Source organism: Raphanus sativus, chromosome 3 (genome assembly GCF_000801105.2).
Source record: "Raphanus sativus cultivar WK10039 chromosome 3, ASM80110v3, whole genome shotgun sequence".
Taxonomy (NCBI): Eukaryota; Viridiplantae; Streptophyta; class Magnoliopsida; order Brassicales; family Brassicaceae; genus Raphanus; species Raphanus sativus.
In genome coordinates, this window is record NC_079513.1 from 25,882,630 (window position 1) to 25,897,370 (window position 14,741).

The 14,741-nt window shown below is 32.3% G+C and overlaps 2 protein-coding genes and 1 long non-coding RNA gene across 4 annotated transcripts; 1 reads left to right on the forward strand and 2 right to left on the reverse strand.

Annotated features, from left to right (window-relative positions):
• Window positions 1-843: 843 nt before the first annotated feature.
• Window positions 844-3,092, reverse strand: LOC108844300 (ethylene-responsive transcription factor ERF113). Its single transcript, XM_018617531.2, has 2 exons — window positions 2,693-3,092; window positions 844-1,488 (listed from the first exon to the last, which is right to left on the reverse strand). Exons 1-2 carry the CDS (start codon window positions 2,793-2,795, stop codon window positions 932-934), a joined length of 660 nt encoding a protein of 219 aa, XP_018473033.2. The 5' UTR covers window positions 2,796-3,092; the 3' UTR covers window positions 844-931.
• Window positions 3,093-6,783: 3,691 nt separating this feature from the next.
• On the forward strand, window positions 6,784-8,391 carry LOC108836225 (uncharacterized). Of its 2 annotated transcripts, none has more exons than XR_001947086.2 (5): window positions 6,784-6,923; window positions 6,996-7,137; window positions 7,290-7,468; window positions 7,592-7,631; window positions 8,011-8,391. It is a non-coding gene; the product is annotated as an uncharacterized LOC108836225 (long non-coding RNA). The 2 variants fall into 2 exon arrangements; XR_001947087.2 differs by having other exon boundaries at window positions 7,010-7,137.
• Window positions 8,392-9,661: 1,270 nt separating this feature from the next.
• Window positions 9,662-11,896, reverse strand: LOC108844299 (4-substituted benzoates-glutamate ligase GH3.12). The gene is made up of 4 exons (XM_018617530.2): window positions 11,601-11,896; window positions 11,421-11,522; window positions 10,552-11,330; window positions 9,662-10,451 (listed from the first exon to the last, which is right to left on the reverse strand). The coding sequence occupies exons 1-4, from the start codon at window positions 11,882-11,884 to the stop codon at window positions 9,892-9,894; spliced, it is 1,725 nt and encodes a 574-aa protein (XP_018473032.2). The 5' UTR covers window positions 11,885-11,896; the 3' UTR covers window positions 9,662-9,891.
• Window positions 11,897-14,741: the final 2,845 nt, after the last annotated feature.

Sequence of the window (14,741 nt, forward strand, 5' to 3'; positions counted from 1 at the left end):
GAAAAATATTACCATTTTACTCCATTTTTGAGTGAAAAGTAATATTTCTCTATATTTCACTCTATTATAGGTAACTCTATTTTAGATAAACTATATAACAAATTTAACTCTACAATAGAGTTATTTTATTTTAGAGTCAAATATATAGAAAATTATAAGTATTATTGGGGATGCCATTAACAGTGAGTGAAACACTGTGAGTTCCGTATACTGCTTCTCATTTGAAAAAATACATATAACTAATGTTCCGTATACTGGAGTACTATGGCGATATTTTGATGCTTAGTGTTGATCTTTGGGTGTTTGGCTAATTTTTTGGTATAGAGTGACCTGGTTGTTTTAGGGTCACGGGGGTTTATTCTAATTTGATGGGTTCTGATGTTGTTGTAATGTACCTCTGTTGATCGTTTGAGCAGAGATGACAAAAAAGTGCAATTACCTAGAATATAGGGCTCTGATCATTAAGTTTTTGGATACTGTGCTTTTAGATGCATTTGTACGTCTATTTTAGTTGTTCGGTTTCACTGTAGGTCGTTTATGATAGTTTTTTTTTCGTTTATGATAGTTGTATATATAGGACCGCTTGCAACTGGAATATATGATTAAATCATCAAGATTTATGATTCTAGATATTTAAGACAAATATTTATAGTTGTATATATATGTTCATAAAATAAATATGTTTTAAACATTGTGCATGCCTTCTCCGAATTCAAATTCTATTGATACAGTTACGATCGATGGAAAAAATGTGTCAAAACATTGAACATCAACAAATCCAATTCGGAAACGTTACACATGTGTCTCGTTCATTCATATTTTGGTGCAACTTTCTCGCCTCTATATAGCAACAAAAGGTTGGAAATAAAAGCCAAAATGAGAATGTAGTAGAGATTATAAAACTTATTAGATCGACAATAATAACTGTCTATTATTCTCTTGGATAGTTATAATAGTGGTAACCATAACTCTTCTCTTCTTCACGCTGCTGCTCTTGTTGCTGCTGCGTTTGTTGGGAAGCTAAAGAGGAAGACGATGAAGAGGGCGTTGAGAAAGGCTGCTGCTGCTGACTGAAGAGACTCGACGTGTAGTACGATAAAGCATCGTCATTGTTACTCGTAAGCAACTGAGCGTACTGAAGTATGTCCTGGTTATAATTCGTTGGCCACGACGAAGTAGTAGATGGACCAAGCTGAGGAGGAGGCGAGTTCATTAATTCACTACCTCCTCTTGGGGAATGGTCAGTGCCGGATTGAGATGCAACATAGCTTGTAGTTGATGGGCCTTGGACGCGTTCAGGGAAGTTGAGTTTAGCCTTGGTGCCTTTGAATTTGAGGGCTGCTCGGTCGTAGGCTAAAGCGGCGTCTTCTGCTGTCTCAAAAGTCCCGAGCCATACACGGGCTGCTTTCTTCGGGTCACGGATCTCGGCCGCCCATTTTCCCCATGGTCGCTGCCTTACGCCTCTATAGTGTCTTTTTCTTGGTTGATCTGGAAGAGCGTTGTAATAATAAAAATTTATTGCATGTAACAAATAATAATAGTGCATGTGCAACTACATGCATGAGAAGATAGTATACGTGTGATTTTAATTTGAGACAAATTTAGTTTAAATGTTCATTAACGTGAAAGGAACAAAAGATGATTTAATGAAAGATGAAGCATAAAATGCTACTACTTGGAAAGCATGAGATTATAGAACTTTTCAATACATACAAAAACTATTCCTCCCACAAACTTACATTTTAACTTTTAAATTAGATGCATATCGACACTAAAATTCACAATGAACTAATAAGTTGAGCAAATTAAGACTTAGTGGTAATCAATTAATGATTATTTACAAACAAAGGTATCAATTGCTTATTATTTTTGTTCTAGAAAGAAATTAAACATGTGTTTTTCTTTCTATGAATGATTAATTTGGGTTGTATTTGTGTGCATACAGGATGACACATATAAATATAATTTAGCATTCAACGAACAAAATTTGATGATGTGGCTATCTATCAATCAACAAAAATATAAACTAAGACTTGACTTTTGATAACTACTTTTGAGTATGAGTGGTATGACACTTATTGTCGTTTGTTTCATCTTAAACACAGGTTAATCGTGTTTAAACAAATCAAAATATAGACTAAAGGACAGGCATAAAATTGGTAAAATGATTACCGATCAAAGATAACAATCAGTACTAATTGATTTGAATTGAATCAAAGAACCGTGCATGGTTAAAAACTTAAAATTACTCCTATTAAGTTAGGTAAGAAACCATATGTACACTATATACATATGTTTGACGAGTTAAAGCCTACGTTGATAAAATATCATATAATTAGTACTTTCAAAAGAAACAAAAAAGAAGTATACATGTATTAAAAAAAGATAGACACGTAGTAACCAGATCGGTGGTTCAATTCAAAGACAGAAGTAAAGTTCTTTACGGAAAGTAAATGTAATGACAGATGCATTGAACTTGAACCTGAACTTGTGCCTAACATACCAATTCCTTTTTCCGTCCTAATTTTATTATTAAGTAAGCAACTATTGAAAGAGTTATTAATAGCAAGTTTTAAGTTACTTAACTTATTCTAACAAGTTACATCAGCTAAGCTAAAACACGATTAAGCTGTTATTAGAGAGATATGTGGTGAAGAAACATATGGTATTTAATATGTAACTAATTAATTACCTTGGTCTTGTTGTAGTTGATCCGATCTATCAAGCTCTTGTTTGACCGGGTCGTGTCCGTCGGCTGTCGGATACTCGATGGCACGACTTAGAGAGGAGATCATGGCGGTGACGTCGGACTCGTTCCAAGAAGGGTTCTCCGCCGCCGACGTTTCCGGTGGAACCAATCCCTTTCCATACCTTCGATCCACTTTTACAATATCCACACACACACACAGAGAAAGAACAACACGTGTGAGTATGAGTACAAGACCTTGGAAGGAACCAACTAGTTTGAACAAATTGTTTGTAAGCTGAGTATTCTAGGGTGACTAGAACATGGAGCTTGGCTTGGTGATGAACAAGTTGGAAGCAAACAAGGGTTTTCTTTACTCTAGGCTATTAATTTTATGAGGAAAGAAGAGGTCAAGAAAGGGTTTATAAAGAGAAGAATCCACAAGAAAAGAGGATATAATAATTAATAAATAAAATCTCTGATATGGAGCGGAGTGGGACCGTTCGTTTGAGTTCATAGTTCTCTTTTTCATTTTCTCAATCTTTAGTTTTGGGAGCTTAAGCTTCGCATGTTTTGGCAGCAGTGTTACGCACAAAATCGGAATGAACTAGTCATTATTCTGATTATTTTCTTTCTATTTTTTTTCGAAAAAAGCATAATTTTATTTTGGTATATTTGTTTTTATCCATGTTCAATTCAAAGTTAGTTGGAAAAATAACTAAAATTTTGAGGAAACTAGATAAATTATACTAAAGCTAAAGATTGCAATTCTTTATTTGTGAATATTTGATAGTATTATAATTAATTTGATAAATTTAAATATATAATATATAATATAATATATTACAAAAAGTGTATATATAAATATTTGGAGGGGATATTCACATACTGTAATAAATATGATTTGCTATGTTTTTTGTTACCGAGTAACTGTTTATATTTTTCTGAATTTTTTTAAACAGTGTTCGGCAGTTGAAACATACCTACTATTCTATGGATTCCAATACCAAGGTCTTTTAACTTTTTGGAGGCCAATAAAAATCGAGCTGCAGATTTATAGTATTGAGTTTGCTCTAAAGTACCTCTAACCCAATTCCATCGGTTCCGAGTAAATGTTTATAGTATTTGATTTCTTCATAAATCTCCTATCATCAGTTAGATTCACTGAAATCATTTTTATGATATCACGTTGATATTGTTCAGAGCCCTATGACAATAACTCAAATGTTAGAAACGAAAACCACCTAAATTCGCGAATATTTCGATCTTACTACTATATGCATAGTTTTTCCTCGTGGAGTTAAAGACAACGTATCCGAGGTTGACGCAAAGTAAAAGAGAACAAAGGCAAAAAAGAAAATTTAAAGGAACAAAAGCGGCATGATTCGTGAATCCAAAAATGGCCAAATAAGAGAAAATGAATTAAAATAAACTTAAATCATATATAATGGAACCTGTCCCAGTCGAAATCTCAAAATCCGTTTCTTCTTTCTCCACGAGTAACACAATTCGATATTACTCAAATAGTCAAATCATATCAAATCAAATTTTAATTTTTAATATAGAAAGAAACAACCAAAGCTGAACCACATACGATTTGAGTACTACCGAGCCACACCCTAAAGATAAATCAAACCAAACCGATTTACAAGAATACTTTTATTTGTCTTTTATCTATAAGTTTAAATTTTATCTTAAATAAACATATTACATATAGATGTAAGCATCTATAATAAATAGAAATTTTATTAAAGTATTTGTCATGTATAGTGTTTGGTTTCGACGAAGAAAGTATATTGTTTAGTTCTTTAAACCGTAATTACTTAACCAAACCCTAACTACATAAAGCCGAACCAAAACCAATCAACTTACAAACAACTTTATTTATTTTTCGGTTTAAACTCAAAGCATTTTTAATGATTCTTTAGAACGTCAAATCCGAAAAAACACTGAACCGAAACGGATTGTCCTATCTATATATATAAAGTACAGTGTGTTCTCTCCTGCTGACACATAGGATGACACGTCACTAAGTTGTTCGACCACAGGACAACACGTGTCCTCATTTATTTAAACGCTGCGCATCATTTCTATTGGGTTTTGTTTATGTGTTGTGTTTTTGGCTGTGTCTGGCCCAATGCTCCTCCGCATCGTGTGGATTGTCGTGGGATCTCAGCTCGCGTTCGAAGATCCTCTCCTTCCCAAGCATCTCCTCCACGCAACCCACCGGAATCAAAGCTTCACGCCATTGTGATAGCACCGCCCAAGCCGTCACTAATCCTCATCTCGATCCCATGGATAAGGCATTTTGAAGTTCCGGAGTCGTGCTCTGCTCTGGTAAGGATCGTCGTTGTCAACAGATCCGGCGAGAAGAAGATCGAGCAACGTTAATGGCTATTTCTTCCTCTTTTGCACATCTGGCCCTTCGTCTTCTGGTTTCTTTAAGTTAGGCCCCTGAACTTTTAACACGTGCAAAAACGTCCTATTGATGCCGCCCCAAACATTTCTGATCATGCAATCTAGACCCAACGAGTATCCAGAATTTGCAACACTGGTCGTGTGGTTTCATCTTATTTCGTTTAGACCTCAGATGTTTCTGATTTGCAAAAATAACCTTGCAATGCCCCCCCCCCAAAACTTCCAATTGTGCACTTTAAAACCCTGTAATATGCAATTATGCATCTAAATGCAACCTAAAATGATCATTATGAACTAAAATATGCATATAAAACTCAGAAAAATGTATGAAAAAAGTACAGTTGACTAACATTTTTAAAAAGGTCAAAAATAAAAATATTGATGACAATATAAAATAATTATAAATTGGTGGTAAGTTTACTAAATGATTTCTAACAATAATAATATAATAGATAGTAAAAATTGTAAAAAAAGATAGTAAGAATAATATAATACGAAAAAATATCTTGGATAAGTCCAAACTTAATTAAATCATTAATCATGATAAAATAAGTAATATTATAAGTTCGAACAACTTTTCCCACCATCTCAACAAATGAGAAAAGAAAACATGATACATCAGTGTAAAATTTTAAAATGTATAATAAAATTCACATTTTTAACATTTGAATATTGAACCACATATATTAACAATACAGTGAATGCTCCATAAATAATTTTTATAGCTAACAATACATCATATAGTCTTTATAACTAACAATACATCATATAGTTGGTTGTCTGTTATCTTTTTGGTTTAGCCTAAACTTTGGTAATAAAAAAATAAAAAATTACAGAATTCATTAATTTCAAAATTTTGTTAATGTGGGTTTGAAGAAACATAAAAAAACAACATGAATATACTTTTCTCAAAGATAATAATACATAAATATATAACCTAACATATATTTGTAAATATTAAACAATAAAAAAACAATATCAAATTTTATGCTACCAGCCTATTTTTTTAAAAGCTATATATGAATAATATTTACTCAGTTAAATCAGGTTATTGGTTAGGAACACATCTTCCTAGCCAAGGCTACAACAATTCATTCAACTCTTTATAATCACTATAATTTCAGTTCGCAGATTATAACAAATCTTCAAAGGAAGATTATGTCAACTCTTGATTTTATTAATAAAAGTGAAGTGTTATATATATATATATGAATAATTGATTACAATTTTTTTGTCATTTTTATCATAAAATCAAAGAAAGTAATCATAATTCATTTAATAAAAATTAATTTATATTAATATAACATTTTAAAATAAAAAAAAATATTAAACAAAAAACAAAAATATTTACTCTAACTATTTAAATTATTTTCAAATTATAATCCCGCCCGTAGGGCGGGCCGGCCCTAGTCTTTATATATAAAAGAGAGTTTCAATCTCTCCTGGGGTGTCCACATGGGATGACAGGTCATAAATTCGGACTCCATAAAACTGACACGTCGGATTAAATGAAACTCTGCGTATCATTAAGTCGCATCATTTGGGCTTTTTCGTTTTATGTTATTTGATGCTGTGTGTATGGGCTGCGAAATTAATGGGTTACGCTTGATTTTAAGAAAGGTCCGTAACAGTAAATAAGGTAAACCCTAAACAACTCACCATCGTCTCCTTCTTCGTTGTTGTACGGCGACTTCTCATCTTCATCATCTCTGAAACGCTTTTCTTCTTCGTATTTAATCTCTATTAATTCTTCAACCACGATTTAGCCTTTGAAAGCTTACTTCGCCTTTGGATTCGGTGTATCTGCGAGTATAAATAGGTCAGTATTTTTATCCCTCTTACAATCATCTTATCAATATGTTTAAACAGCAAAACTTAAGAATTCCAACAGGATTTCTACATCAGTATAATGGCCAAGCAGTTTGTTCCACTTACTGATTTGAGATGAGGACGTTGTTCTTCCACTTCCTTGCGGCTGCTCAGATTCTGGGAAACCAGAAACTGGAGTTGACAGGATCCTCCTAGATGCTGAGGTATTCCGTTCTTAAACCTACATTTTAAACTATTTCTGGCTTTTAATCTCATAAATATCCGAAGCTGGTCCATTTAGATCCTTATTCAAACTCTTTTGAATGATAAATCTTGGACCCGTTTGTTGATTATGCTTTCTTTACACGTGTTGCAGTTAACACTCATGCCAGTCGACGTGAATGTCAACCTTCTTTCTCCACCGACATGAAGATGGACAAAGGGTGTTGCTACGTCTCTTGCTCCAGGTGGACCATGGAGCTTCAACGGACTGTAGCAGCCTTTACTTGCGTGTCATGCAACAACGCTAATGCTTATTGCTGTTGGTGTCCTCCGGTATGTAGACTCTAAACACTTTGTTTTCTTAGCTTTAGATACCTTTTAACTTTAGTTAATTTGGTTAATGATATTTTTGTTTTAAATCATCATAAAGTCATTAAGTCTCTACATCGTTTTCAGTTTATGGAGCATCATCTCCCTGGCCTTCCTGCAACCAAAGGTATTAACTTTGTCAAGTTTGTGTTGTGTTTTTCGCTTCAATTCCTGCTGCTGAGTGATGAATATATTGTTTTATATATGATCATATGATAATTAATTACAAGAAAAGTTAATGTTCGAGTCTTCATCTGCAGTGTAAATATGCTTCCACATATAAATGGTAATTGTGATTTCCAACAATGTAATGTTTCATTTTTCTTATTTTTGATTCACTTTGGTCTTTTTTATTGTTTTGTTTTAGTTTCAAGGAAACTCTTTTTTTTTGACAATCCGTCTGCTTAGTTTTGTATAGTATACTATTACGAATATGATGTTTGATGCATATTTCATTCCGCTTCTTTCCATAGTATGAAATAATTTAAGACACTTGGTTTGATCAGACTGGCAATGATAACGATGATATGCTTGGAATGAACTCAGACTCTGCTAAGGTGGACGTTGGTGGTAGTACTCTTGAGGGAGCACCGACTACCTGAGCAGATCCAAGCGATCTATACACTAAGAAGCCTCCGGTTCGAGCATCTTTGTAGATGGCAGAGAAAGCACGCATGGAATAAGCGAAGATAACAGAGCTCTGAACTCAGTATTTCCTATTTGAATCATGCTAACACATCAATGTTTCTTAAATAAAGTGTTGTATTTATCATGTCGTTCCATTTAAAATAAAAACATGAGCTTCAAATTCAGCAAATACAGTCAGGGATAATTTGTTTCGAGCGTTGATTTGAGTAAATAATATAATCGTAATGATTCTATGAGTCTTCACTGTCTTTTCATAGATTTGTAGGGTGCTTTTATGGTTCATGGATCTTATTCTAATCTGAATCTTGCTTGATAATCCTCATGCGACACTTTGACATGAAAGTCATTCTAGGCGAATAAATTACCAAGTATACATTTTTCTTTCTTATGCTTTAGTTAAAATGTTTTAGTCTTATATCTTTTTTTGTTGGATGACTATTTTTCTCATATTCATATCACATGCCAAATAATTAAGAGGCAGAAGTAATGGCTATATTTTCAGAAAATGATAAGAGTTTTTGTTTGCTGCGACAAAAAGACTTCTTTTGTCCGAACCAATGACATGAAAGTGCCTTCAATAACACAAAATAATCAAAAATACCAGGTTGGGTTCATCTTGATTCCGGAATTGTTAATGGTTACATTACATTATAATTCTTTATTGTGTAGTTATGTTTTGCTGCACTCTAGCTACTTTGAATATATTATTATTATTTGATATGCAGGTTGACAAAAAAAAATTATTTGATGTGAGGTGGTACAATACTATATATATTAATGTATAGAAATATATTATTTTATTAATTTATAAAATACTAATTTAAAACAATATTTTAAAATAGCAGGAGAAAATTTTCTAACAATTTTTTTTTGTTATCAAACAAATTTCATAAACATAACCAATAAGACAAAAAAAGTAAGTAATATCTAGGGAAAATTGTTAAAAATACTACATTCATCGTACCATTTTTCATGTTTACACTAACCATTTTTACTATCATTTTTAATGAAGGATAAAAAAACATTTATAAATTTTAGGTTAACTAATCTAGACTTAGGATTTATAGTTGAACGGTAATGTCATTTTTAATGAAAGGTAAAAAACATTTATAAACCTAGAATTAACTAATATAGATTTAGAGTTTAAAGTTGTGTGGTAAGATAGGGTTTTTGGAATGTGAAGTTTAGGATTCTAATAAGTACTTTAAAATTTTTGAAAAACAAATTTCAAAAATAGTTTTCTATTTTCAAAAAAGAATTCGAAAAAGACTCAATATGATCTCAGAATTCTGTTTATTATGCATTTGTTTATAATATTGTTTTAATCTACAATGCTTTTTAACTATTTATAAAATTAACATAAATTTATATAAAATACTTTTTATTATAACTTCCCGCCCGTAGGGCGGGCCAACCCTAGTAAAGTATAAACTCTTTTTTTTTGGTTCAAAATAAAGTATAAACTCTTTGCTTGTGAATATTTCTCAAGTATCAAAGAAGGGTTTGGGTTTCATTTCATAGCTAATTGGGCTTTATTAAAACCCGTTACTCTTGAAAAGCCCAACCCACTTCGATAATGTTTTGTTTTTCCTTTTTATCAAAAACACTTCCCATTCAGACAAACTACAGTAGTACACAGCATAGGCACATGAGCAATATTACCGCAACACGATTCTATACATCCCCAACAAACATATTTATAAACAAATCTTGGGCCTATAATCAAAGAAAAAACATTTTCAAGTACTAAAGAACCTGGCAACCACACACTCGTCCATAAATTCTAAGGCCTTTCCTGATTTAATGCATCTAGGAGTCTTGTATTGGCCAATGGAAGCACCTTGTGAGATAAAGAAGTCCATGAGAGAATCAAACATTCCTTGACGCACCACTCTTATCTCCAGAGGCCCGACCGAACCGTCTTTGAACCGACATCTCTTGTAAACATTGTCAAGCGAATCCTCCATCACAGAACAACACTTGGAGAACACGTCTTCATTGAGCTCTACGTACTTCTTCTTCTTGCTCTCTCCCTCCTTGTCCTTTACTTCTATGTAAATCACGTAGTGACCCGGGAATGTCGAGGTGTCAGCATAGCTTGTGAAGTCTACAAGCATGAGATCAGATGACTCGAGAACGAGCTTGACTTGACTCACTGCCTTAAACAAATCTTCTTCGTTGGTTTTATCGCTATCGATGCTTAAGACCACGTTCTCTCTTCTTACAAACTTAAACTGTGGCGCGTTGTTGTAGAAACCAGTCACCATGAGGATATCTCCCACTCTCATTCTATACAATCCTTTAAAAAATATTCACAATATTTAGTTTTTTTTTTTTGAATATTTAGTTAAGCCATGTAAGAAAAATATATTGAGTTTTGTTATGTTTATTAAGCTCACCGGAGAAGTTGGTGACTACTGGTTCATAAGTGCACCCAAGTTTCACATCTTGAAGGTCGACCACATCGCGCTTGTCTCCATCCATTGTTATAAACTCAAAGTAAGACATGTTAGGCATGAAAGCGTAAGAAACATCTTCGGGTTTGCACAAAGGGTCTATATTGATCCCAAACGTAGTCTCCGAAGAACCGTAAGTTGTTGAAACGAGAGGAAGGTCGCTGCAGTAGTAGTTCAACGTGGGAACATACTGTCCCATTGAACCAGTAACAACGGTTTCGATATACTTGGTGTTTGGCCATAGTCTTTTGACTATACCTTCCCAAGAACTCTGGTTGCATACGGTTTCAATGGTGTCTGCTAAGTCAGGACGTGGCCCTCCAAGGACTAAAGACACCGAACTTCGACAACCTAGGTCGGTGATCCACTGGCTGAGGTGGCCTGTTCGGATGTTTGAACACAACTCTTCCCAATAAGTTTCAAGAAACTTGATTGCTCGGACCATGACAGAAGCGAAGATGGAACCCATTCTCACAACCTCGTCTCTTTGGACCAAGCCACATAGCAAATGGCAGTATAGACTTTGTGTGTTGTTAGAACATAATATGACTTCATCAGGGCTCGTGTACGAGTAATACCAGTTAGATGGTCGGTTCTTGAAATAGTCGCTCTTGAAATAGCTGCTGGTTGCGACTCGGGCAGGCAAGCCAGAAGGTGTAATGGATTCTTGTTTAGTGAAGAGAAACATCATCCCTTTTCCTTCCTCCAAACCTTTCACATGCCTAAACATAACAAAGAGAAGATTTGTTATAAGCAAATATCAATATAGAGAATTCTTATGGACATACATGAAAAAATTCTGTTTGACCTACTTGGTTATAACGTGCATACGAAGATCATATGCAAATGTTAAATTGTCCAAGTACTTGTTGTTCCATGGCATCATCTTTTGTGCACCTCCTGAAGTTCCCGAGCTACAAAATACAAAATCAAGAACTTTAGTTTTTTTTTTAACAAGAAAGAAAAAATCAAAAGAGAGATCTTTTATGTACCTTAGCAAGAAACCGGTAATAGGGCGAGCTGACATGACATCTGATGACTCTCCGTTAACAACACGATCGATGTAAGGCTTAATATCTTCGTAGGTCACGACCGGTACGTTCTTCTTGAAAAGCTCTTTATCAAATCTATCCATGTGGAAACGTTGGAGGTACTCAGTTTTTAGGTTAGGTGTGAGTATCTCCTCCAACAAGTTGTCTTGTATTTGCTTCACGTTGAAAGTTAAGGCCTTCAACTTCTCCTCCCATCTTTCGTTGTTGTTGGATACTGGCTTCATTTTTGGTTCTCTCTAGTTCTGATGAAAATTTAGAGTGAATACTAGGTCATATATATAGAAAGAAAATAACTATATAATCAGTTTGGGAAAGGGAAATCGACCAAAAAAACACTGAACTTTGCAAGAATTGCCAAAAGAAACCTGAACATATGGGCTGGTCAAACAAAACACAAACTTTTCATTGACTTTAGAATTAATTAACAATGTTTTCGTTGACTTGCCAATTTAGCACGCCGTCAGCAAATTTAACAGAAAAAATGACATCGTTAAATGTTGGTGTTAGGTGAAACGACGTCGTTTTGAAATAAGATGAAACGACGTCGTTTTACATGATTTCAAAATAAAATCAAGTCGACCATTGGGTTTGAACCCAGGTTGTTTGGACCAAATGCCAAGGTACTTTACCACTAGGCTAATGGCTCAATCAATGAAACTATTAACACATTTAATTATATTTGGTATTGATTGAATATAAAAAAATTATCTAAAAACTTAAAAAGATCTTTAAAATTTCTAAAAACTGAAAAATTAATTCCAAAAAAGAAATATTTCATTTTTCGGATTATAAAAAAATTGAAAAAAAATCGAAAAAATTCCAAAAAGTTAAAATATTTCAAATCGGAAAACATATAATCAGAAACTATAAATTTTTTTTTTATTATTATTATTATTTATTTTTTTTATAGTTTCTTATTATATGTTTTCAGATTTGAAAAATTTTATCACTTTTTTTTAATTAGTTTTCGAATTATTTTATTTTTTCAAATTTTATTTTAATAATTTGAAAAATGAAAATTTTTCTTTTTGGCATTTTTATAAAAAAAAAATTTATTTTTTATAGATTCTGATTATTTTCAGATTCAAATTTCTTTATAATTTTTTTTTGTTATTTTTCGATTTTTTTTTTATTTTCAATTTTTTTAATCTTAAATGAAAATGTTCTTTTTGGAATTTGTTTTTTAAAAATGTAAAATTTGGAAGATTTTTGATTTTTAAAAGTAAAAATAAAATTTTATTTTTAATTTCATTTTCAAAATTAATTTTATAAAAAATTTCTTTATTTTTCAAAATTTTGGAATTTTAAATACCTTTTAAATTTTTAGAGAATTTTTTATATTCAAAATCAATACCAAATAAAAGTAAACGTGTTTGTTCATACATTGAATGTGCCACTAGCATAGTGGTAAAATACCTTGCCATTTGATCCAAACAACCTGGGTTCGAACCTCAGAGTCTACCTTTTTTATTTTCAAATTAAATAAAACGAAACGACGTCGTTTCACTTAACGTCAACAGTTAACGTTGGGTTAACGCTGTTTTAACTCTCATTTAACGGTGTGCTAATTTGGCCAGTCAATCGTAAGTTTCTTAATAATCTAAATAAGTCAACAAAAGTTCAGGCTTTTATTGGCCAGACAAGTGTACATATTTTTGTTGGCAATTCCTGTAAAGTTCAGTGTTTTTTTGGCCGATTTCCCGTTTGGGAAACGGTCATTGTTTAGATGATATTTAACTGAATAAAAAGTCTTCAGCGAGGAACATAATCTGATATGTTTAATTGAATACTTGACTCAGACCTTACCGTGTGAACGGTGCCAAGTTGATTTAATAATATACGTGTAATATATGAGAGATATGTACCAGGAAATTTAGGAATTTGAAATTAAATAATTTGTTCTCAAGAAAAAAAATCATAGAAATTAAAATACAATTCGGTAAGCTTAATAATTGTATAATTCGTGTGAGAACGATAATGATACGAATCTTAGACAGCTAAGACTCATGTTAACACTTGTTTAACTAAACTATTCCATGGAAAATATATTATGTGATGGTGAGTAAGTGAGGGGAATACTAAAGTTGATTGATGTGATGAAAATATATGGTTCATCCGTTTTCATGGTTTGGCTTTTTGTAATATGATTTCATAATTCTTTTTATTATTCACATTATTCATGTTTTTTTTATAAAAAAGCGCTGATAAACTTTTCATATAATTTTTTCTTTTGCATCTTGGATTTCCAATGTCTTAATGTTTCACACATGTTTAGTTAGTGAATATTTTAAAATAAAATACCTATAATTTTGAGATTTTTCCTTTATAGAACTTCGAAAGTTTTTTAGATACAAGTTATTTAGTACTTGATTATTCAACAGTCAACATTCTGCACCTGTGGTTTCTCTAATAGTCAGGAAAACGTTGAAAAATAAAAGGGAAACTTAACAAGAAATTTCTGGCACGAAATGTTCTTCCACATTAAGTTGAAATTCTGCTCAAGCTAATATAATATTCATAAAAAAAAAGCTAATATAATATTCATACACCGATACCAGTCAAAGACTATCTACATCGAGAGTTTAGTATAATTCCTATTTTTTGGTCAACTAATATAGAACTATACATTTAGTTGCGACTCTTGTGGTAGTTGCTGGAGATTGAAAATTACAAACGAAATTTCAGCTAATTATTTAATCGAAAACGTTTTTTCTCTTTTTCGTGCAACTTTAATCGGAAACCATATAGCTCTTTTGTGATATGTATTTTTTTTTCATTGTTGGAACCAGTAACGATAGTCAGAAAAGAAAAAGGGACAATTTGCAAAATACCCTATTTAGGATTTGAAATTTGAAAACTGCATTTTCTATTTTACTTTTTGAAAAATACACTTCTTTAGTTATGAAATGACTTGTTTACCCAAGATATTTCAATAATTAATATATTAATTCGAAATTAATATATAAATTTGTAATTAATAAAATAATATCATTAGAATTATTTTACTTAAGATAAATATGAGTGTTGAGATAAATATGTTATTTTATCATTTTAAAATCAGACCACTTCATTTAGATGGCT